This window comes from Podarcis pityusensis, assembly GCF_964106645.2.
Source record: "Podarcis pityusensis genome assembly, chromosome: 17".
Taxonomy (NCBI): domain Eukaryota; kingdom Metazoa; phylum Chordata; class Lepidosauria; order Squamata; family Lacertidae; genus Podarcis; species Podarcis pityusensis.
In genome coordinates, this window is record NC_138042.1 from 28,908,476 (window position 1) to 28,934,892 (window position 26,417).

The 26,417-nt window shown below is 41.2% G+C and overlaps 1 protein-coding gene and 1 long non-coding RNA gene across 3 annotated transcripts in view; both read right to left on the reverse strand.

Annotated features, from left to right (window-relative positions):
- Positions 1-26,417, reverse strand: part of LOC308466335 — a 273,836-nt gene that overhangs the window by 212,098 nt on the left and 35,321 nt on the right. The gene's annotated exons all lie outside the window — the stretch shown is intronic.
- Positions 1,860-24,807, reverse strand: RAD23B (RAD23 homolog B, nucleotide excision repair protein). 2 transcript variants are annotated; one of them, XM_080986874.1, is made up of 10 exons: positions 24,546-24,807; positions 16,785-16,866; positions 15,519-15,598; positions 12,617-12,894; positions 11,516-11,571; positions 10,194-10,321; positions 6,927-7,077; positions 5,590-5,717; positions 5,132-5,320; positions 1,860-3,193 (listed from the first exon to the last, which is right to left on the reverse strand). In XM_080986874.1, exons 1-10 carry the CDS (start codon positions 24,609-24,611, stop codon positions 3,080-3,082), a joined length of 1,272 nt encoding a protein of 423 aa, XP_080843000.1. In that variant the 5' UTR covers positions 24,612-24,807; the 3' UTR covers positions 1,860-3,079. The 2 variants fall into 2 exon arrangements, with proteins under 2 accessions (XP_080843000.1, XP_080843001.1); XM_080986875.1 differs by having other exon boundaries at positions 5,132-5,302; positions 24,546-24,805.

Sequence of the window (26,417 nt, forward strand, 5' to 3'; positions counted from 1 at the left end):
TTCTCGGGTGTCTTAGGGGGCCTGTGAACTGGGATCAAAGTCTTCATCTGTTCTGTATGGCTGCAGGAAGCAACCCAGCACCATCCATACAAGGACATGTTATCTATGGGGCCAGGGACATACCCAGCTCCCTCACCCCCAAAAAAGCACAGACTCATGGGAACTGAGCACACTCAACATTCGTGGAAAACTGGCTGCTTCTTTTTTCCCAAGCGGAAGGGGTTGGAATTGCTGGAAGAGATCATAGCTGGCTAGAACTCTAAACAGGAACACGCAAACATTTCGTGCAGGCTCCACACATATCAAAAAAGGGAAGTTTTTTTAACAAACAGGTATCTGAAAGCATGCAACGCAAGTAACACCTTACAGTGCGAGGAAACTGCCTTTTTTTGCTGTGCACCTGTGACTGAGAGGAGTGTGTTCTTGCGCAATGATAAGTGAAATAGACCTTAATTTATTTCTGCTTTACAGGTGGTGGGCAATCCAAATCTTTAAATCAGAGGCTGGTTGCCTGCACAACATACTCAAATGTATCACGGAACAGGCCAGTAGAGGGCTCTCTTAGCTCTATAAAATATACAAAAAAAGAGTTTTCTCAAGAGCATGAAGATATCAGGGGGTTTTTTTATTCCCTTAAGAGAAACTGCTACAGAAGTAACATTGTGTTATTTGATATAACAAGCTTTAAAAATAAAGCCAAATGCATTTTTGCAGCTTTCAAAAACAATTTTCTATCCGCAATCTGAAGTGGTACAGTCCAGAGCTTGAGCATGTCTACTGCTTGTAAATTAGGCTCAAATTATGCAGCATAAATGTGGCAGAAAGCATGCTTTTGAAAAATCCAACTCATGGCGTTCCATGCACTTACTTCACATTGAAATAAGCCCTAATATGTGTACATGACCACCCTAATGTAATGCCTGCCACTCTTTTCTATAGACAGTGGACCCTTGGGTTACGTACTGCTCTGGATACGCAATTTTCAGGTTGCGAAAGTGGCAAACACAGAAGTGTATTCTTCCGGGTTTTGCCACTCGTGCATGTGCAGAAGCGCTCTGCGTGTCACACGCATGCACAGATGCGCTGAGCGTATGCGTAGACGCGATGCCTCTAGTTACGGATTTTTCAGGGTGTGTACAGACCCCCGAAACGAATTAAATTCATAACAAGAGGGTCCACTGCATCTGATTTTAGAACTGAGGAACCAGGCATCCTGATTTGGCCCAGGGACTGATCCTTATTGACATAATCAATACAGTGGTACCTTGGGTTAAGTACCGTATTTTTCGCTCTATAAGACGCACCAGACCATAAGACACACCTAGTTTTTGGAGGAGGAAAACAAGAAAAAAAAATATTCTGAATCTCAGAAGCCAGAACAACAAGAGGGATCGTTGCGCAGTGAAAGCAGCAATCCCGCTTGCTGTTCTGGCTTCTGGGATTGCTGCGCAGCATGCATTCACTCCATAAGAAATGCACACACATTTCCCCTTACTTTTTAGGAGGGGAAAAGTGAGTCTTATAGAGCAAAAAATACGGTACTTAATTCGTTCCGGAGGTCCATTCTTAACCTGAAACTGTTCTTAACCTGAAACACCACTTTAGCTAGTGGGGCCTCCTGCTGCTGCCGTGCTGCCGGAGCACAATTTCTGTTCTGATCCTGAAGCAAAGTTCTTAACCCGAGGTACTATTTCTGGGTTAGCGGAGTCTGTAACCTGAAACGCATGTAACCCGAGGTACCACTGTATTTTCAAGCAGTGATTCGGGGGGGGGGGGGGGAACGACTATACAGAACCACTTCAGGATAATCAAACATATAGAAAGTATCTCTTTGTCAGTAAGAAAAACACTCAAAATCATACAATTAGATGTTACTTTTAATAGGAAGTAAAGGGTGTGTGTGCATAATCTTTAGAGATCCAATAACTTGATTGTTCATCTATTTTCCCATGTTCTGAACATCTCTTCAAGAGCAAAATATTTTCACAATGCTTTTAAAACAGAAGAGAAGGCAAGTTACTGGAACATTACAGTCCTTTTTAAAGCAATACAATGACGATAGCCTTTAGAGTCCCAGAGATTGAAACTATAAGATTACAAGCATTTAAGACACCTAGTTTTGAAATACTTGCAGCTGTATTCATTGATCAATTTCACTTTGAACAAAATATAGGTAGGATGGAATCTGATTTCTTCATAAATACTTTCACAAGGATGGAGAGTTTACATTTTCTTCATTGGCAATAAAAAAGTGCTCAATTCACAAAAAGGGATACATCAAACCCAAAACATGCAATGGTTGTTCGTTTTTTAAAAAACCAAACTTTACTGTAACCCAACATTGAAGTAAGCAGTAATTCAGTTAACTTGTAGTATTTGCCCAAAAGAAAAAAGGTCTAAGTTTAGCTTTGTGTATATAGCCTCTCCATTTATTATGAAAGGAAGGGGGCAGGGAAAAGAACATACCTCAAAAATCAGTGATCAATAATCTAAAACAATGAGTGGTTTAATTTGAATTTTTAATCCAGCACTTCATGTGAAATTAGGGGCCTCTTGCAGTAATTAGATACATCTGAAGCAGCAAAAAAACCCACCACCTACATTTTTGGCATATTTTAACGTTTATTCAAATATATTTTTTCCTTAAATTTATGAAGCCGTTATCCAGTGTTATCATGAAATACAGACTGTTGATTCTAGGTAGCCTTTGCTATCTCCAAGACCAATGTTAATTAAAAAGAAATAAAGCAGGGCACCACACTAATTTTGGGAGCTAGTACACTAAAAGAGTGAAAACCTGGGGGAGGGGGCATGAACTTACAATTTATAGAAGAAAGGAACTAAGTATCTGCAAAAAAGCTGGTTTTTGGTTGTATAGTATTTTACACTTTGATCTGCTACACCTGCCAATTTAGAGCAGATGTGCTTGTCTTTCCTTGTGTCCTTTCAATATTTTCTCTCCCTCCCCCCAACCTTACACAAAGTATCATGGATATGAGCCCAAGTATCCCAGACAATCCAGTGAACAGTAAGTGTAATGCACTGGTGTGATGTGTGAGATTTTAAAAGTCTCTCCCTTTCAATCTTCATCAAAGTTCTGTTGTAGAAGGAAGTTGGCTGCCAAGTTTTCATTCTTCTCACATGCAAAATACGCTTGTATCACAAGTCCTTCAGGAAATCCTAGCGCCTTTAACTGTAGGATGGAAAAAGATATTAGAATTCACATTTCAGGCACAAGCTTCCTTGTTGAGCATAAATTCCAGGTAGATAATTCTGCTGCCATTTGCTGGCACTTTGTCCAAATAACTTGCTCCTACTCTACCTAGCAACAGGTCCCCTTCCCTTTCCCACTCCTCCCACAAAAAGCAGGCAGCTTCAGTTACTACTATCACTATTATTACTAAAATAGGGATACACAGCAATTCTTGAAATAAATAAAAGAAAAATGTTCACATAAGTAAATTAAGCAATGTAAAACCAGAAAGGTTAACAAGTTCAAACTCCTCCAGGGCTGTATTGCTGTGCTATAAGGAGGAAAAAACCTCTGTGACCTTTCAATCACTAATCAATACTGCCCATAAGAAACGACTGCCTGCAATTTGCACCTCATGACTACAAGTTAATTAGTACCTTCTGTACAAACACCCAATTTGCAATCCACATGGTGCCATAAAGTCAGATGCTTTCACAACCCCCCCCCCCGCCAAAGAACAATAACCAACTTGGTTTTGCCAACATGGTCTTTGTACATACATGCTGTACAAATGCTTTTTAGAGGGAGGCTTGACAGACCCACAATAAAGTTCCTGAGATCTTGCTTCCTGGCCTCTCAATTTTGAGGCACAACTGACAGGGTAAAGGATGGATCGATCAGTAGTGAAGACTCTGGATGGTCTGCCATTGTCTTTTAATATGGAAGTACAGGATGTGAAATCCATAGCACCCCTCAGCTCTTCACTGACAGCATCCAAGAGTAAGAAGAGCAGAATTCAGATCAGGTGAGGAAGTTGCAGTTTTCATAGATTTTTATGGATCTCACGACACCAGTACTGGACTCAGGCAAGAGTTTAGGAAAGATGCTATTTTCACCAGGCTGTCTGAGATATGTCAGTGAGGTTACTACCACTTCGCCATCCGGGGCAGGGAGAAAATAAATGCCTTGAAGTTCAACAAGACCTCAGGAATAAAATCCAGGATGATGCCATATGGTAAGTTGGCAGCCTCCCTTTTAAGTAGGAGAAATGCAACTGCTGGCCTGGGGCATCAATCATCAATCAATGCTAGCCGAACAGACCCAGACCAGCCACAGGCAAACGTTATCACTCTCATTAGGAACATCTGCCCAGTCAAGGAAGACTCCTTTTCCACCTTAGGGACTTTCGATCAGGCACAGTTCCAACCAAGGTCACTACTTTCCATAACTGCTGTATCCATAACTGCATTGTCCAGAGTTCTACTTGCAAGATGCTACATCTTCAGGAACAGTCTGCATCCATTCAGACTGAGGCTGGGTCCCTGTTGCTTCAATGTGAGTCAACTGCATGTTCTGGCCGCTTCACAGCAATGTCAGGTGAGCAGAAGCAGCTGGGAATGACTACATGTAAGCTTCAACCTGCAACTCACTGACCCTGGTGAGATGCAGTTACCAATAAAAGACTAGCCCAGAGCTTTCCAAGCTTTTCATGTTGGTGGCACACTTTTTAGATATGCACCACTTTGCAATGCAGTATTTCAGTTTTACTAGCAAACTGGAGGTTAAACTAACCCCTTTCTAGCCCCAGAAGAGTGTGGAGAGTGTTCGCGACACACCTACACACTGCTGCTGACACACTAATGTGTCACGACACACAGTTTGGAAAGCTCTGGACTAGCCCTTAAGACACATCCACCTGTATACTAAATACCACCAGTGGTCTTCTTTTTCAACCAACAGGAAGACCATGCTGGCTTGATGTACGCTACCAGGATCTTCTACCAGAACTAGATAACCACACTATTAGATAAGTGCACAAAATGACGCCACTTTGGCTATATACTCCTGCTCTCAACTTTGGAAATAGAAGACATGGTAACAGAGAATGGGAAGCTATTCTCTACTTCAAGAACAGAGAGACAAAAATGCTGCACTCACTCTTTCTATAGCTTCTTTTTCCTGAGGTGTTACTTGAATGTAATTCATGTGACGGCTTCCAGCTTCAGCTACGCTTCCTCCTCCGCCACCGCTGCCACCGCCCCCTTGACCAGACTCCTGAACAGGTTCATTTAACATCTGAATAAAATGTTCTTGGTGTTGGCTTATTTGCTGTGGTGCATGGGAGGACAAAAGCAAACAATACACTGAAATAAAGCATATTCATTCCTACCAATAGCCTTAAGCACAACCACTTCTGTTTGTACTAATAATGCAATCAAAAATGCCGACAAGTAATAATTAGGAGTGCCTTACGATGATATATTTATACATGCTTTAAATTTAAAAAAGTTAACTGAAGTTAATGTGCCTCATCAACTTTACTGCCTCCCTCTCCCCATGCATATAAATAAACCACCTGAAAACACAGAGACAACCCAAAATGTTTTAAAAGTCACCTGCAATAATTGAGGATTTTCCCGCCCTATTTGCTGTAGCAATGCAGGCAGAAGAGATGGATTCTGCTGAATAATTTGCCTCATCTGCTGGAACTGAGGCTGGTTTCGTAAAAATTCAAGTGGGTGTCCTGAAAAGGAAAAAGGTGTGGGTAGATTTTTTTATATATCTACACATGCATATAAAATAAATATTTATTAAATATTTTACCATGGAATACCATGGGGAGAGTTGTCCTCCTTCCCAAAAGCCTTTTTCAACAGGTATGATGCCCTGAATCATATAGGGTTGACATGTCTTTAACTCCCAAGGCTTAGAACTGTCTTACTCAAAGTGACAAGAAAGAGATTAAAATAATTCCTCAGTTTCTTGCCTGAGGTGCATGACAGAGCAAATTGCTAATTTTTCTTGTGAACACCATGCTTACTGTCTGGTGTACAAGGGCGTTTTGTTTTGTTTTTTAAAAAAATTGACTTATAAACAAAAATCAGACCAACGGTCAGGCATCAGGCACTACAAAATCCAAAGTAGAGCAATGAATTTTATCAAAACTTTTAATACTTTGTCGTGATGTAGAAAAACCACTATAAAGCTCACTCAAGAGCATAAAATGTATATTCTAAGTACCGGTAATTGATATTTGTTTTAGAGAGGCTGAAAAGTGAGCAAGTGACAAATCAAGCTTTTGCTATCACATATATTATTCATTTTTTACTGCCTACCTGAATCTCCCATAATATAGGCATTTATTTCTATTTATCGCTACCTTTTCGCTACAAAAATTAGTAAGTCATTTTTATGAGATGGCTAAGTTACTTAAGCCTTATTTTAACCTCAAAATCACAAATCCAAGAAAGCAGCTGCACACCCACTGCTGGAATAGTTTTAGGAGCGAGGAGGCACCCAATTTTCAAGTGCGAAATTTTCAACATACATTGAAAGCCTGCAAAGCAATGTATTAATAATGGCTGAACCTCTGCAGTAATAAGTTCATTTTAGCTCATTCTAAATGGCATCAAGTATTTGCTTTACCCACACCCAAAAAATTCAACGTTTCAGATACATGTTGGTAGTCAGTTGTATTTTACCAGTTATTACCAAGTGAAAAAAGATTTATTAATCAGTCTGCATAGAACTGATTTCCAAGACAGACTGCAACAGAAACTACCGAGGGCAGTTAGTTGCTCCTAACAGACATGTACTATGGAAAAAACACAAGTCAGAAAGTTCCAGGTCTTAAGGGAAGCAGTCACAGGGAAGGAATGTGCATACAACCACGTTATCCAAATTGAACCATCCAATGGATTTGTGCAGAACTTTTCGAGTATGGAAACCTTACCTCCTGTAGAACTAGTAGTAGTTGTGGTTGTGGTAGTTGCTGCTGCAGCTGCTGCTACTGCTGCTGCTGTTGCTGAAGATGGAGAAGCAACCGTGCTGGCTGCTTGAGGGGGGTCAGCCATTCCTTGACTCTCTCTGTCTCCTGGGATACCCTAAAATGAGCACAGTCATGTTAAAAGAAATCAGAATTAACAAGCCTTCCAAACTGGCATAGTGTTTTTTGTTAGTGGCTTAAAATAGGACATATATTTGGCCACTTCTTGGAAATACACAAGTGAATTAATGGAGTCACATTTAGACGACTGTAAACTATCACCAGTATATTCCCAAGTTGTCAGACACTCAATGTTTGTCAAAGATCATCAGCATTCGCTGTAATAGGTGACATACAAGGCGACATACGAGTCCAAATCAAGTGCTGGATAAAATTCCACTTCTCTGGAACTGTCCCCCCTCTACCTCCAACTTCTTGCACCATTTGAGACAGGCCATATTTTAAAACAAGCAGATCTGCATGCAGAGAGCTTCAAATGAAGGTCAGAGGACTTGCTTCCAGAATCTTGGGGCTTTGAAAAATACGATGAATGCTACATCCAATTCCAACTAAAGGGATCTTTGTTTTAATAAAGGAAAACCTGTGGCCAAGATATGAAGAACTGTTCAATTAATACCCTGAACCAAAGGGCGATTTGGGCCTGTTCTTCTCACAAAGCCTCACACTTCATGGCAACAGATTTTTGAAACTGAGGTTAACTAAGGCAGTCTCAGACTGAACATTGATGCTCTCCAATACTAAACCCTAGACTGCCTCAGTCAGCTGGGTGGGCAGTAAGAGGACACCAAGAAGAACCATGTTCTGACTATGATCTGGTGTCAGGTACAAACCCTTGAAACTGTAGCCCAAGTATAAAGGCTTTTCTGATTAATATGAAGTTATGTAAGTGACAGCCACACTCTAATTCTTCCAATCTATGCTGGTGCTGCACTAAGTACCTGATGGAGCACAGCTGGAAGAGGTCAGAACTGAGCAGCTAATCCACCCAAGTCTTTGTGATGTATGCCAGGTCAGGCAACCTCATCCACAATCAAATTGTCAATTATACAGGTGGGAGGGCAGGTTGGCATAGCTATCTAGGTCCCAAAGGTTGGTGGATGGCCCAGGAGAGGCAAGGATTTGCAGCTTTCCTGTTTTATGCTAAAAACTTTCTGCCAAGCAGAAACAATCAGTGTGAAGCTTGGCTATTGCAGGGACTGTTTTGGCAACTGAGGTTGCTTTTCACATTTTAAGCCACACCAGCCTTTTCAGAAAAGTGTGCAAAGACAAACCAAGACCAAAATCACCGAAGTAGGAACACAAAGCTAATCAATACCATACCAAAGAAGTTCAGGTAAATAACAGCCAGCAGACCTAAGCTAAATGTACAAATGTTTTATTGTGTACAGAAATTAAGATGCAGCAACGATACACAATGCCTATGATATACAAATCTGAAAGTCTGATAGACCCGGGATCCCAGCTGAAGTTTTTTGCCCCCGTAAGAGAACAAAAGGGCTGGAGTTGCTGAACACTCAAACTAGAATGGAAGCAACTAGCAAGCATATCTTCTGCAGTATTATTCATTCACACAATTAGCATTTTCATTCTAAAGAGTTTGTGCCTCCATTTCCCCGCTCCATGAAAGTACTTTGCACTTCATTATAGTTAACTGAAAACTTAGCAAGCCTGTTCTCGAAGAGGCATGACCACAGCTAATTCTACATTTTACTATCTAGAACTGACACAAAGGGGATGAAATGTATGAACGTTATTTAACCAGTGGTGAACTTAAGATTGAAACACCTGAATTAGTAAAAGCAGACAGCTTACAAGTAGTCTCCCATAAATGATTAGGAAACCTTGTCCAACCATTTTATGTACTAAATACTTAGATATTTTGCAATGCCAAGGTCACCAATATATTGCAGGTAGGGAACTTTACAAATGATTTTGCAATAGATGGTTCAGGACTGGGCAATGGCTTCTTTAGCCAACTTGTACACTTTATAGTAAAAGAAACACACCACGTTTCAGAAGTCACCTTTACATATTCTCAAGATAGGGAACCTGCAGCCCTTTGGGGTTTTTTTTTTTACTCCAAATGCCATTGGCATGGTCAATCAGGGAGTGTTGAATCTTTCAATTTTCAAATTCCAAAAATGAGGGGTGTTAAAAAGCTGTAACATGACTTAGGAATTCAAAAGATATTTGGGTTAAATTAATATAATTTAGTTTTGCATAAGAAATATTGAATATTTTAAATGTTTTGTATAATTTCCAATAATTTTAAACTTGCCCTATTAATTTTTTTGTAAAAAGTGTGTAAAATCACATAAAAATCATAAAAAATAATTGCCAAGTACTTGCAGTTATGTTATACAATATTATTTTAATATTTATATATTATACATATTTTATATTAAACTGTATATTACAATCACACACACATACATATAATATAGCAGCAGCTATATTTCTTTCTTTCACAGGTTGAAGAATCTTCATCTGTGTTATAACAATTGCTTGCGCGTCTGTGCTACTACCATCCTAACCAGTGGGGATTGACCTACAATGGCTTCTAAACAGAGAACAAGACAAGGGACATTCGCACATATGAGCAACCTAATTGGAACTGGCAGAGAGTTGTTGCCCTCTGAACTCCCAACTCTGAGATGTTATGAGGTATGGGCTATTGCTAAGAGAACAAAGCACTGAGGATGTAAGAAACTGCCCTGCCCTGCCAATGTTGGTTGCAAAAAGGAAGCTCACATTAACTGTACATGCCCTAAGGAGATGAAGATCCCTGTGAAGGAACTTGCTTTCGTTAAAGGTCAGAGACAGAAGACTGTTTTTATTGGACCATATCAAGATTGGCTTGCCAGATCTGCCTGAACATAAAAGACACACTTTTTTCACACACTTCTTTCTGGATCCAAACTCATTTCTCATATGTTTGCCATTTCCAAAGCATCCTTCTTTCTTGCAGATCAAAAAGGCTACACATTTTTTAAAACAGTAAAGAGGACAGCTGCAATCATTTGGATTATGGTTGAAAATTACATTTGTTTTAACAGCAGAATGAAAGTTAATAGGTCAGCTATAACGTTTTATTTTCAGTTTTTATTCACCTCCCAACCTTTGGTTTTTCTTTCTGTTAATGACTGTGCCACACCCAAAGTCGGTGGTAGAAGGCATAACAAGAAATTATGAATATCAAGAGAACATGCTCACCATCAGAAGATACTCCACTGCTCTATCAGGATTGTTGAAGCTGGCTCTCAGTGCAGCAATTACTTGCTCTCTCTCATAGCCCATCGACATGATCTCAGTCACCATATTTTCATAGGACTGACCTGTTACTAGGAAGAACAGAGAAGCAAAGATTAAGATGAAAGAAACATGCAGATTTAAAGAAGGTGGGGGGAAGCTGTCAAAAATATCCATTCCTTGCTGCAGTCAATTAATTATAATAACTTCTGGCTTAAGAAAGCCATCTGATGTACAAGGCTAGAAAGTGTTTTTCCTAGACAGATGCCGATCAGTTTGGGTTTTTTTACTTTTGAAATGTCAAGCTTAATGCAAAAGCTATTCAAGTGACCAACTGTAATTGAGCATTATTAGCCAATACTGTTAGAGAGGGGTGGGGAGAGAGAGGTGGAGGCGGATCCACAGTACAATGGGATTCTATGCAGCAATCTTCAATACATAAAGCAGATATCAATACAAGGCCCTCGTTTTTCCAGAAGTACTTCTGAACAACATAGATAACAAAGTTTTAGAAAAGTAGTAATAATTTATTAAGAATAACGTATTACTTATACCCTCCGCGTCTGACTGGGTTGCCCCAACCACTCTGGGTGGCTTTCAGTACCAACAATAAGCTCTCTATCATCAGATCCCCTACTGGTCCTACCCATTCCCCTACCCTAGCAACCCTCACCACCTTACAATTAGAACTTCCCTGTAAGTAATTGGCTAAGCAAAGTAAGAATTTAATTAATAAATAAAATTGATCAATTCGGCAATTCCCCATTGAACACATCAAAATGAAATTGGATACATATTATTCTACATTTCTAGAGTTGTCATCTTGGCAGCAAACAACTGGTATTTACCCCTTAAGTTTTACAAATGCCTTTGTCCCTATGGTTAAAAACAAGTCCAATGTAGTTAATACTGGGGACATACTGTCTCCCTCCAACTCCCCCTCAGAAATCTGTCCTCTTGTAAAACTACCAACGTTAATAGCTGTAGACTTTGACTGCTGAATTATATAGCTTGCAATTAATTTGGAGCATGTGCTTTTTACACAGATTTAAGAAAGGCAAGATAGTGAAGCCAGGAGGTGCAAGTAAAGTTTGTTGTATAATAAGAATGGAAATTGTTCTCTGCAGATAAACTCACTTGCCATGTTAAAATATTCACTAACGCTGACATTTCAAAGTGTCACAGTTTTTGAATTACAACACTAATGTCTGAAGTAGGGTGCAAGCGGTGCTTTTTGCGAGTCTTTCATAGAAGAGGCACTCAAACAACTATCAGAAAATACTTACCAAGTGCACTTGTAGCATCCTCAAAGAGATTGGATCGCAAAGAATCACCTGTGGTACTGTAACAGAACAAAAACCACTCATTTCCTTTAAAAAGGCTTAGAGTTCAAGGGGCTTATATTATAATTTTGCTTATGAATAATCAAAAATGGTTTGTCTGCAATATATACATCTGTTTTTACCCAAACAAAATGCTGCTAGTAGAATTTGTCCAAACTTCCTTTCCCACAGTAGTTGCAATCCATGGAGATACAAACTGGATTATGAAAAATATAGACTAGCACCCACCATTACAGGTATTGGCTTAATTGCTCACAACAGAAATTCAACCAGGGATATGAGGGTAAAGTACAAAATAATGCAAGTGGCACATTCAGTGGCTGTAGTCTACTGACTTCTGACCAAGGGTCAAGCTTCAAATGCACACAAATTTTAACAACTCTCAGACTGACTCATTGTTTGCTGAAACTGACTGAACAGATGTTCATGCCCAGTTTCCAAGTAGCTTCCTTTGGTGCATCATTTAATCACTTTTCAGGGGAGGAAATGGAAATGTTTAACAACCTATCAACTTGCAATCTAGTGAAATACTTAATAAAACTAGAACATGGCTAAATCTACTGCTTTTGGTTCATCCTGCGGAAAAGCTACATTGCCATATTGTAATTATTGCAGAATCACCTTGAGCAATTATACTTGCAAGCTACTGTTGTATAAGTTCTATTAACAAACATATATAAAAGCTCAAAGTTAACACCATATTGGCAACTTCACACAGTAACTCAACTGGAAACCCAGCCAGATGGGCGGGGTATAAATATTAATATTATTATTATTATTATTATTATTATTCATGGCATATTAACCATTTTCAGAAGTTAGTAAAAAGACTTGTACAAGATAAAAATGCATTGGTGCTCTATACTGAAGCATTGTTTTTTTAAAAAATAAAACAGGATTTTTGGAAGGAAGCATGTAGGAGGGTTGAAAATTAATATTTCTCTTTTTCAGCAATTTTGATTCCCTCCAAGAAGTCCTAAGTGCTAAATTTAGTATAAGTGGTGTTAATAAACAAGACTCTGGTTTCTAATAATCTGCTCATACCTGTCTGTAGATGTTGGGCTAGTGGCAGCTGGTGTCTCTACTGGTTTATCTGCTGGTTTCTCTTCTACAGGAGCACTTACAGGCACAGGTTCACAAGCCACTGCAGCTGGTGTCGGGGCAGCTGGTGCAGGTGCTGAAACTGGTGCAGGCGCAGAAGCTGGAACAGGTGTAGGTTTGGGGGCTGCAGCAGCTATCGTAGAAGAACTAACAGTAGTGGTGGTATCATTTGACTGCTGGGTTGTAGTTGGGGATGGAGCTGGAGCAGCAGCTGCTTTGGGCTATAAAATGAAGAAATCTAAATGAATCAAATTCACAAGCCATCCTTTTTCATTTTTAGCATGCACCAGTGATTGGCCATTTTCATACACCTCTCAGGGCTCATCTTGGAAGTTACATCCACCACACAAATACTGATTTATGTCACTCCATATGCCTGTTGCAGTGTTAACTTCTCATGAGCATATGTAAGAGTCCAAAAGAAATCTGATGGGTTTGCATTAGCATGGCAAAAGCAGCCATTGTACATGAAAGATATTGCACACAACAGTAGCCCCTTGGAATTACTAAAACTGCAATGATGTGGTCAATGCAAAGCGATGAGACGACCTGTGATGTTCAATGGTACCTCGGGTTACGAACTTAATTAGTTCTGGAGGTCCGCTCTTAACCCTGAGGTACCACTTTAGCTAATGGGGCCTCCTGCTGCCGCCGTGTGATTTCTGTTCTCATCCTGAAGCAAAGTTCTTAACCTGAGGTACTATTTCTGGGTTAGCGGAGTACGTAACCTGAAGCGTCTGTAACCTGAAGCGTCTGTAACCCGAGGTACCACTGTATTTGAATAGAAATATTCATTACAGGTTGTATCCAATACTAGTCTTACTCAGATTAGACCAACTGAAATTAATGAGAATGAGTAAATTTAGATCCATTAACTTCAGTGGGTCTACACAGATTAACCCTTTATGGCTAGAAAACCACCATGCACATTTTGTGTCACTTGGTATTACTGCATGTGTCATGCAATACCCGAAGTGTGTTCTTTTCAACATTCTTAAAACAACTGTGCAGTTATTCTAGAAACATAATTTATACCCAATCGCATAAATATGGTTATGCTGTTTCTACCAGAGCAGTAGTTTTCAAACTGTGTTCCAAGAACTGTTGACTTTATTTCAAACTTTTTGGGCATTTTTACAATGTGGAGATCAGTGGTGGCAGGTATTTTTCCATGAAAGACAGCTGGCCCTTCACTACCAAACTTCTACTGAATGGATATTAAGTATGTTTCAGAGCATCCACAAATAGTGATGCTCTGATCTGATCTGAATCTTCCAGCACCATACAGGTTTTACTGGACGTATTTGTGGGGTTTACAATGCAGGACAAATCAATGCAGAAAGGGTTAACAATCAAACCATCCCTGAATAGATCTATACAGTAAGCTAAATGCCTGCCAGTAAAGAAAACCTTTTTGAAGCAGGGACACAATCAGGTCATTTGAAAAGCAATTCAGCAAAATCCTGTTTAACCATTGTTGAAAACCATCAGTCATCAATATGTTCAAATAGACACAGATAATATGGCCACCAAGGTCTGGTTATGGGTTTAGTTCATTGCTATTTTTAGTGGCCTTGAGGAGGCCACATTCTCAGATAGACAAACTGAAAAAGAAAGACTGTTGCCAATCAAGCAACAAAATGCACATTACAGCTAGCTGCAGAGTCGTTGCTCTATTTCATCATCAAGTTTTGTAGGCTGTCTTACCATACTTAAAATTATGCTCCAGGCAGCTTACAATGTAAGATGATTTACATAATTACAAAATAACAAAAGTACTCAAACAATAAAACAAGACACATCAAAAAGTACACAACCAAACTGAGCAATTTCCAGATACACTGTAAGATCTAAAAATAGAGATGCCAAAAGATTAATATCAACAATGGCAACAAAAAAACCTAAACTATACCCTGACCCAGGAGTAGTCAACCTTTTTATACCTACTGCCCACTAATGCATATTTTTTGATGGTAAAATTTCCTTACCGCCCACCAGTGCTCAATGGAAGGAGGATTCAGCTTGTGCCGTAGAACCGCCTACCGTCCACCTAGAATCCTGAAATGGCCACTAGTGGGCAGTAGGGACCAGGTTGACAACCCCCGCCCTAACCCAAGGGTCTGTTCAGCAGCCTCAGCTTTTGTAGCTGGAGTCAGTCCAGGACCCATCCTCCAAAATCAGGTGGAAAAAGGCTAGCAAGGCAAATCATTTTTAACCTGACAATTTTCAACACATCCCACCATAACCTTAACATCAAAATATAGTTTTATCATGCAGTCAATTGTAATACATACAGAATGTGTCTCAAAGATGGACAGTTTTCAGTTATGTCAGCTGCCCATCTACTATCTGCTCTAATTTAATCTGACAAACAGGGGAGGATCTGATCAGAATTGTCTAGGATACCAGTATTTGAGATAATGAAAAATCACACTTAACAGTAATTTAGATAAAGGTGTATGTTAAACCAAGTGTATTTTTCAACAGATATATAAATAGCCAGGATCCAATAAATTCCAAGAGATGTAAGAGAGAAGAGAATATAAACTCTTGAGTTTATAAGTAAAATTTAGCTACTTCCACATTTTTGAAAAATATATTCACCACTGCTACATGCACTTCACAGCAAACAAATTCTCACAAACCTTTATAGTATACATTTCAACATTCTTGTTTTTTCTGTTATTATAGTGCTGAATGTTCTCTTAATATATACAAAACTAGAAAACCTCAGGATAAAAGTTACCAACAGCCTGTTTTCTTATGTTACAAGTCAATAAAGAACAATTTAAGAGCAACCCCATGCCACCCATGACAGAATATTACTGATTACACTGAGACTTACTTTTGTCACCATAACCACCACAAAGTTCTTTTCATCGATTTTGTATTCTTTAAGAGCAGTATCATCATTAAGAATTTTACCTAGAAAAATAAAGTCATTCATGTTAGTTTTTCTTCACATTTAATATGATCCCATAAATGCAATTGCAATGTGTTCACTCTGTGTAGAAATCTAAAGATGGAGTCAAATGGTGATAGTCATTTAGCTAAGGATATGCCTGAGAAAACACTATTGTTCCATTTTAGTAGCTATGGCAGTAAGGAAAATGTGAGTCAGTTTTAAAAAACTTATGAAATTAATGGGCTTGTTCATGTTTCTTTAATGTGAGATTAAAAACTTCTATAATTCCCACCGCATCTGTTGGTATGTATCTATAATTTGGCATCCTCTCCAATATAACTAAGCTATTGGGCTTAATATAAGATACATCTTGGTGTTAAATATCCATGCAACAATTTAAAGTGAATCTTCTGTAGTAGTTGGTGGCAGAGGTTTATATTGTGCTTTTGTCCATAAATTGTTCCATTTATCCCCTTCAGTGTTTATATCCCACTATCAATTAGTGACAGCTTGTTGTAAGGATAGGTAACTGAGATTATGTACGTTAAGTGCTTTGTTGGAATATGCTATATAAATGCCATAGATCAGGGGTCAGCAAACTTTTTCAGCAGGGGGCCGGTCCACTGTCCCTCAGACCTTGTGGGGGGCCGGACTATTTTTTTTGGGGGGGGAATGAACAAATTCCTACGCCCCACAAATAACCCAGAGGTGCATTTTAAATAAAAGGACACATTCTACTCATGTAAAAACATGCTGATTCCTGGACCGTCCGCGGGCCGGATTTAGAAGACGATTGGGCCGGATCCGGCCCCCGGGCCTTAGTTTGCCTACCCATGCTGTAGATTATTGTAATTTAGCTGAAGCATCAGATGGAATATAAGTTAAGTCCAAAAGGAAGCTAAATTCCTAGCCATATACAAATTCTTTCTTCTGGGAAAACAATGGTCAAGGAGAATTCTTCTATCAATTCCATATATTACCCAAGAAATTAACTCTTGGTTTCTTTGGGTGTGATCAAGCCCAAAATTAAGCATGTATTAAGCCCCACTGGTAGTAAGGAGAGAGTTAAGCATGTGCCTAAATCCCTCCCCAATAAGATTGAAAAGCTTCTCATGTCAGCTGGATGGACCTCTTTGTGACCTGCCAACTTTTTTTATTCCTCTTACAGTAACACCTAGAAATAATTTCTATGTGCAAAAACATTACCTGCATATATTAATTTTTGGCCTGCTACTGGAAAAGCATCTTTCCCCTTTTCTGATTCAATCTTCTCTTTCAACGCTTTCACCTACAACAAACAGTTTAGTTAGAAAGTTTAGTTAGAACTCTTATGAACAGTGTTTTCAAATATATGCATATATATATATATATATATATATATATATATATACACACACACACACACACACACACATACACACACACACATTATGACACCTGTGACGGCAACATTCTTTGTCTGTGATACAAAGCTGTGTTTCCTCTATTGCATATGGGGAACTTGTGACTTTCTATATGCTGAGGAAATACAACTCCCATGAGCCCAAGTCAGCATGGCCAATGGCCAGGGATGACTGGAAACTAGAGACATCTTAGAGAGCCACAGGTGTCCATTCCTGCTCTGCTGGAAGCATTTTCTGTATTAGTAATTCTTCAACAATTAGATAATTCTGTCAGTTGAACAGATTACATGTAATCCAAACATTAAATACACACCTATGCTCAACACTTCAGTTTAAACATTCAAAATGTTCAGCCCACAGGACACAGATTAAGTTAATCACATTTGTACCCCCCACCCTTCTGCTCAGGGTCTCACTTTACCCTAAAAATTCTGCAAGGCAAATTAAGCTACTCAGCGAAGCTGAATAGGAATTTGTTTCCCAGATGCAAACCTAAAACTCTAGTCTAGCGGTACGGAACCTTTTTGGCTCCACAGACCAGAATCATGAGCCAAATTTGACAGGTGGGCAGGTCATCAGATGTTTTTGGCCTACAACTCCCATAATCCCTAGCTCACAGGTCAGGGATGATGGGAGTTGTAGCCCAAAAACATCTGGGGACCCAAGGTTGAGAAAGGCTGAGTTAGAGGGATGAAGCATGTGCTAAAAGAGTTTGCCCAGATATACTTTGCTATCAACATCCACCCCTTTTCATAGATTCATTTTATGAATCTATGTCGCAGTCCACAAGAGTGTCATGTGGCATGCTCTCTCAGTTTCAGTGTTCTTATCTTCCTTTTGCCAAGTGTCAAAACCTTAATGCTATTTTAGTGATCAAGGATGAAAATCTGAGAATTCAAGGTGGCAATTGTGTTTCAAGAACCACAAAACTCTGTGCATTTGTTTGGAGCTCTTGACTGTGTACTGGTCACTAATAAAAGTGAATATATATACCCTGCCTCTTCACAAAAAATGCCTGAAGTGGTCAATAACATTTGCAAGAGATCAACCCCCACAACTCAATTAAGAAGTTAACACAATAAAATCAGACAACAGGAGATAATGTATAGAAAATACCAGTACATTTTTTGTGTGCATTTAAGCTTTTTGGTACAATTTTGTGTCTGAATTTACACCACATGAAGGTCCAAAGATTCCACAGTATTAACTTAAAGAACTGAGCTTATACAAGTCTATTTAATGCAGCATGTTGTCCTTCGGTCTCAGGAATGCATAGGCAGCAATAGTGCCAGAAGTACTCATCAGCATTAAGAGTAACTAGACAGCACTGTCTTTCTATGAGAAAGAGACTGCCTTTAATTTAAGTCCAGATCTTTATTAATAAGTCTGATGCAATTTCCCTTCCCATGACAAAAGCATATTCATTCAGTAGCATGTAGAACACGCTGACAATAGCAAAAATGCCATGACCAGGAAGAGTTTTAATTTGACTGTCAATCTGCCAAGGGAGTGGGGATATGAAAAGAGAAGATCTTTCAGGAATGCCATTGATGACTTTACACCTTTATACTTCATGGCAGCATGCCTGAGAATCTTGTATTGCCAGGCAATAGGAATTTTACCCCTTTCCTTCTGCCATCCAATTTACTTGCTGATCTCATATTTTAGATGAGTGGGGGTCCAGATTAGTGCATGCAGTAGGCTTAGTACCAAGGATGGATGAGTCCATCTCCAGTCCTAGTAACTTTCACAGATGCTCACCCACAGTTCTGTTCCAACATATTTCCACATTAATCTGCAATTCTTGTAATCCAAATAAATATTAGTATTCAAATTTAATGGTTTAAACGAGTATTTTAAAACATTCTCTCAAAACTTAACAGAGAACTGGTTCAGGGCATTCAGAAATACTTAAAACTAAATTTCAATCCATGCATTAATCCAAGAGGCATGGGTCAAATCAGAATTCACAAAGTCATCAAAGTAAAAGAAGGTACCAGAGACCGACAAACAATTAACAATATGGGATGAAAAATCTGAAAGTTCAACTTTACATTGAGCCAATTCAAATATATTTTCCATTCTGCACAACTTAAGAACTTTACTGCATAATCACTCATGGTATTGCCAGAAAGAAAATTATGAACAACTGCCAAGCATATATTTTTAGCTATCTTTGTTCCAGCATCATCCCTACCTTTGTTCAAAACCATGGTCACCTAACTACAATACTGCATTTTTGTAACTTCTGTAATTTGGGTGCTAAATACTTAGAAGTTGCCTCTGGAAAGAACATGTCCTTGAAAGGACTGTAGAAGCACAAATGAAGAAAACAAAGACTTCTACATGAACACTGCTGAAAGTGATCTGAATAGCATCTAAATCGCCATGCATAAGTCTATTCCCTGAAAAAGTAAAACTGTCCCATAGTTTTGAGATAAAAATAACAGTCAGGAAAAGATTTTGCAGGTCCATTCATTCTACAAAGATTTTCATTTACTAAGGCTTCAATCTTATGTTTACTAAGGAGCAGTGGTAGATTGTTTTATCTGATGTTCACCTGGGGGGGGGGGGGAGTTGACTAGACAGTGCATTGTGATGACCAAAACCTAGGTTCAAATCTAGGTGTCATTTGGCTATTAGCTTATATATCTGAGTTTCTAATACTGGTTGGTAACAAATAGAAAAGCCTAGATACAATGCAGAATACAAGTGAACAGAGCACCAACATTAGTTTCCTTAACATTTACCCTGAACAATTTCATGAGTTGTCCAATTTCCAGAAAATGTATTTGCTGGCTAAAAGAACCGCAGGACATTGGCCAGTGAGCAGTGTTGCCTGTTTCCCTTTACTAACTCCTTGTGGTCAGTAACACACCCCTTCTCTTGACATTTTGAAGTAGGTACTTCTCAACACTATTTTAGCACCTGTTTGCTGTGCTGCAGTGAAGGGATAAATACATCACTGAATAGGAGCAAGTGATGATATAATCTGCTGGAGTAGCAAGTTGGATCCTCCCCACAGTGAATGAGGTGATTCACTGAGGAACATGGATGGTACCGTGGTCTAAACCACTGAGCCTCTAGGCTTGCCAATCAGAAGGTTTGGCAATTCAAATCCACGTGATGGGGTGATCTCCCATAGCTCTGTCCCAGCTTCTGCTAACCTAGCAGTTCGAAAGCACGCCAGTGCAAGTAGATAAATAAGTACCGCTGTGGTGCAAAGGTAAATGGCGTTTCCGTGTACTCTGGTTTCTGTCACAGTGTTCCATTGCACCAGAAGCGGTTTAGTCATGACTAAAACTGTGGGCAAACACCGGCTCCCTTGGCCTGAAAGCAAGATGAGCGCTGCATCCCACAGTTGCCTTTGACGGGACTTAACCATCCAGGGGTCCTTTAGCTTTACCTTTTTACCTTTAATGTGGCTTTCAAGTCTGAGACAGATAAATTAGAGAATGAGGAAAATAATCAAGCAGAGGGCTGGACACTTCTTAGTTACATGGGATTCCTCCTTCATGCTAGAAGTTTAGTGCACATCAAATTAGAAGATAAAGCTTGATTTCAATGTGTTGAACATTTTTTGTTATAATGTGTTTACTATTTGCATTTATTATATAAAACTCTATTTGATGGTTGTGAAGCAAGCATCAGAACCCCAGGAAATAGTGCCTGCTCTATCACCCTTTAAAACAAAAGAGCTCTTGAGAGTGCTCCTTGCCATGAGGATTTTTATGAAATTATCTGAATGACAAATTGCTCAACACAGACTACCAGGCAATTGGCTATCACCAGCCTTGGCTTAAATATACAAAGTTACTAAGAAAAACTGCACAGTGGTGCCTCGCAAGACGAAAAGAATCCGTTCCGCGAGTCTCTTCGTCTTGCGGTTTTTTCGTCTTGCGAAGCAAGCCCATTAGCGGTTTAGAGGATTAGCGCTATTAGCGGGCTTAGCGATCAGCTGATAAGCGGCTTAGCGGATCAGCTGATAAGCGGCTTAGTGGCTTAACGGATCAGCTGTTAAGGGGCTTAGCGGATCAGCTGATAAGCGGCTTAGCGATTAGCTGTTAAGCGGCTTAGCAGATCAGCTGATAAGCGGCTTAGTGGCTTGGGAAAAAGGGGGGGGGGAACCCGCAGGAACTCGCAAGACATTTTCGTCTTGCGAAGCAAGCCCATAGGAAATTCGTTTTGCGAAGCACCTCCAAAACGGAAAACCCTTTCGTCTAGCGGGTTTTCCGTCTTGCGAGGCATTCGTCTTGCGGGGCACCACTGTATCCACCTTGTGTTTTCCTTAGCTGAACACAGAACCACACAACGACTCCAAAAAAGCCATGAAGTAGGCAATAAATTACTGGCGTATCTTTCATATTTACTGAAATCTACAGCTCATCAAAATGGCATTTTCCAAAGATACACTTCTAAATACAGAATGCAAGAGATCATAGAGGTGAAGCCTGCAGCAATCTACAGACCAGCAGAAAACATTGAAACAATCAACCTTTAAAGGTCAGTGGTTCCAGTACTGCAGTGTGGTGAAACGTTTTTAGCTTTAGCACCATGTTGCTCAGTTGAACTGCTCCCCACCCCCCACCTGCCCAAACCAGGGGTTTGTATACTATTGTTATGATTTTTAGTCCACATCTTCAATGTACATTTGGCATTCCCAAGGCTTCAAATAAAGTTTAAGCAATGCTAGAAGTGGTGAGTACCAACAATTCAAGGACACTGTTTACCCAAACAGTATTTACTTGTTTAGTCCCATGAGTACTTAACATAGAACCATGTCATCCTTACAACAATTCTGTAATGTAGTTCAGCATTATCCTCATATTACAGAAGAATGAGACCTAGTGCACGGATGGGGAACCTGTGATCCTCCAGATTTTGCAAGAATCCTAACTCCCATCAGCACTTTTTCTTGGTGACTGAAATCAGTCCACACAATACATACACATAATTTATCCTCTGTATAAACATCAATTTGAAAAAGTACAATAGAAACATTAACTGTTCAAAGTACTCTCCATTGATCCTAGTAATCCTAACAACTTCATACAATAGCACTATATGATCCCCAAAGTAGACAAACAAAATATTTGAGGTTGAGATAGTAGCTTGCCTAAAGACAACCAGGGAGTTCATGATGACTGAAGATCAAAAATACATCATTCCCCATACTCCAAAGCAATGTTTATACATTTTCTACCTTCCAAGCACAAGGATTAAAACAGTTCTGAGATCTAACTGATTCATCCGTTTGGCTTGCAAAGCCAAGAACAGAACTGCTACATCCAAAATCAACATTGTCTATGGAAAAAGCTTTCATAGCTACAGGTATGCCAGATTTGTCCCAACTTCCCACCAGTGCCGCCACCACCTTCCTTGGTAATAAATCTGCAAATGTAAGGCTATAGGGTGGCTTCAGGAAGGTGTAATAGTAACTATTATACAAGCACCCAGTTGGTTGGGGAAGCATTTTAGCAAATATGAAGCAGTATCAATGGAGCTGCACATAAACCTGACAGGAAAAACTGGACAGGACCATCCTTCATGACAGACAGCCATATTCTATATTACTTCAGAAAGGGGCATCTAATCATAATTTTTTTAATCTGGCATGAAGAAACATTTTAAAGCAGACCTACCAGTTGTTCTACAGTTTAGGTTATTTTGTAAGCTTACTTAACCTATCTATAGATACATGGTTGTAGAGGTATACCAAGAAAGGTTTCAAGGTTTTGACACAAAATACACTACTAAAGCTGAAAACTGCACTCTCAGAGCAACACCCAGTTTTGTTAGTCTGCATGTGGAACAGACTTCCACCAGTGTCCATGAGACTTCCCTTTCCTATGGTTCTCTCTTTCCTATGCAGCCCCACCACCAACAAAATCTTCGCCAGAGGACTGAAAGACCTGTTTTGTTTGTGGGGATGGGAAAGGAAGGAGAGATCTGGTACAGTCCAAGGAAAATACATCAAAACAATGTCTTCAAATTTATTTGTTTCCTGCACATTTTGCAATTTTAAGGAATGACTTGTAATATTTACCTTCTTGCCTAGATTCTCTATAATTTATGGTATGCAAGGAAAACATTAAGCTTTTAAAGAGTCACGTTTCTAATGTAATTCTATACAACTTCCTTTCTTACAAGTTTTCAGAAAGTGTGCTTTCTGTGACAAGAACTCTGGAAAGAGGAGTGGAAAGACACAGAGCACAGCTCAGTGCAGAATATTAAGGGTGTTGTATAGGTTCACTTTCATTGACCACTTGTAACTCAAATGTCACAAAGTGTAATATGTCTATATACCTTTCCCGATTTTCTCCAAAAGGTTCAGCATTCAGCTCACCGAGACTGCAGAAAGTGCCACTATTAACCAACAACAGAACAACATTCCTGCTTCCTAATCACCTTTCTGAAGAGACAAATCAATACAGCTCACACCAGGGAGAGGAAAAACACACATCCCAACACTTACATCACACTGCCTCAAGAAGTATTTTAATATGCGAGTGCAAAGATTGCTCCTCTGCTACCTACTTATAATGTAATGAGGGTTTGGCTTGGAATAACCATTTGGAGCAGTCTATGGAGGAGCCTGCATCGCCCTATTTTCTCCAGCACTAGGCACACCAGTTTAGCAACCGGGCATAAACTTTAAGAGAGACAGATATCTGAATATATATATATATATATATATATGTATGAAACAACTTCCTTGCAGTCTACACTTCGATGCGTAGCGCGTCCTTTTCTGATTCAACCCAAAACAGGAAAAGCACGGATCGCTGTACAAGCGGGAAAAATTTAACCTTCAGGAAGAACCCCCCTCCCCCAAAAAGACACGCCTTAGCATACCCTCTCGCTGCCCACCTCTCACGGCCTTTTTTTCCGCTGCATAACCAGAGGGCGGGAGCGCGCGCGCGGTCAGGCAGGCAGGCAAGCCAGCAGGCACCCAACTCGCACACGCCCCTTCCTCATGCGAAGCGAAATAATGCACAGTCATGGCAAAGCCCCGCTCGAGGACGCCGCCAGAGCCACCCACCAGCCCCCGCTCTGCCCCTCCAACCACCATTCTCTATAGAGTCCCTTGCACGGCAGATACACAAGCTGGACGGGCATCGAGTATAGATTGCAACGGGAGACATCTCCTCCCCAGGCCTGGAGGGGGGTCGGTGGAGGGGGGCGGGAAGGCACATCCCCTTCCCCGCCTTGCAACGGAGCCTGCGTCAAAGGCCTCGCCGGGGAACGGAACCTGCAGCCTGGGCTCGGCTCAGTCCTGCCGGAGGGGCGCCGAGGCCTTCCGACCACCAGCCCGCGCAATGGATCCTTCCCTCCCTCCCCCCCAATAAAACACCCCGGTTTCCCGGCCTGCCTCCCTCTAACTTTCCCCTACCGCAACTTCTGAGGAAAACCGCCCCGAAGGAGGCCTCGAAACGGGGCTCTCGCTCGCCGCCACCCCACGACTCCTGTCAGCCGAACCTTCCCTTCAGACCCCGCCGCGCCGCCCAATCCCAGGCCTGGGCCTAGCCCACAAGCTCGGCTCTCCCGCTCCCTCAGGCCGCACCGTCTCCTCAGGGTCGATGTCTATCTTGAAGGTTTGCTGCTGCAGCGTCTTCAGGGTGATCTGCATGGCGGCAGCTGAGCTGTAGGCCGCGGCGAAGCCGACCCCCGCAGGCTCCCTCAGGGAAGGTGGTGGTGGTGGTGCTACTGGTGGCGGCGGCGGCGGGAGCTCCCCCTGGGTCCTCCAGTCACCGCTCCGGCCTAGGCTGGCTCGGGCTATGGTGGGTGAAAGTCGGGGGAGGGGGGGGAAGGGAGGGAGGAGTTGTGGGCGGAGCTTAGGAGGAAAAGGAAACGTTCCCCTCCGTCGCTCTCTCGCGCTCAGGCGGGCCATTGCGCACGCGCGGCCCAAGGAGGCGTTGACAGGGATCCTCGCGCTCGGCTCGCAGCCCAGCTGCTGCGGCCGCCGACGCCGCCATGATGACAGCGATGACGAAAGGCACCTTCCGCCACGGAACCCCCCTCCCCCTCCCTCGATAAGAGGAAAGGAAGGCGCGAGGGAGCGCGCATGTGTAAAGGGGGGGAGGCGTACGTGCGTATTTGTTTGTTTCCGCCCTTCTCTTTTTTGAAAGGGTGGATGGGCTGCGCATGCGTATGCGCGAGTGGCGAAGGCCGGGCGGAACCGAAGAAGAGGGAGGAACAGTTGCGAGGCGGGGATCGAGGGCCGAAGGCGGGAAGAGGCGGGATAAATGGACACGGGGGGAGGGGAAGCGAGTCTTTTATGGGGGGGGAGGGGGTGTTACTTAGTGGTTTCGTTGGGGATTGAGGGTTTCCCCCCCCCGTATCTTTATTGTAGATCTCGTGGTGGTTTGTGTGGAAACGGTTCGTTTTAGTCGTGTATTATTTAAGTTACTTTATTTATCGGCATTATTATTCATTAAATTTGTAAATAACCCCTTCATCCCAAGATCCCAGGGCGGTTCACAGAACAAAAATACAAATGGTTCATGACTACTTTTGTTGTAAGCTGCCTTGAGCATGGTTTGACCTGTGGAAAGGTGGTAGAGAAATAAAATTATGTATCTCCTTCATTGTCTCCCAAGACCGACTTGTGCCAACAACAACAATGTATGTAATGTATGCATGTGTGCATGTATGTATGTAAATAGCCTTGGGCAAGAGAAATAAATGATACAAATTGTTTACAATTTTAAAACACACACACACCGCACACTCATATATATATGGGACGGGGGGGGGGCGCTGTGAGTTAAACCACTGAGGCTTGGGCTTGTGATCAGAAGGTTGGTTTAAATCCCCGCGACGGGGTGAGCTCCCGTTGCTCGGTCCCTGCTCCTGCCAACCTAGCAGTTCGAAAGTACATCAAAGTGCAAGTAGATAAATAGGTACCGTTCCGGCGAGAAGGTAAACGGCGTTTGCTCTGGTTCTCCAGAAGTGGCTTAGTCATGCTGGCCACATGACCCGGAAGCTGTACGCCAGCTCCCTCGGCCAATAAAGTGAGATGAGCGCCACAACCCCAGAGTCGGTCACGACTGGACCTAATGGTCAGGGGTCCCTTTACCTTTACTCACACACACACACATACTGTATACACACATACACACACACACTTTCTCTACCTGTGTGTGTGTGTTTTGGGGAGAGTCCAATAGTGGGTCCAATGGCGTCAAGAAGGTGGTTTCTGCACATGCTATAGAGGGAAATGAGGGGGAGATGAGGCTTGTCCCCCTGGGAAGGGAGCCTGTCCAGGAGAAGGAAAACACTGATCCCTGCCTTGGGGTTATAGTTGTACCTTGGTTGTCAAACGCCTTGGTACTTGTACGTTTTGGCTCCCAAACAGATCAAAACCCAGAAGTGAGTTTTCCAGTTTTCGATTTTTTTTAATTTTTTTTTGGAAGCCGAATGTCCGATGTGGCTT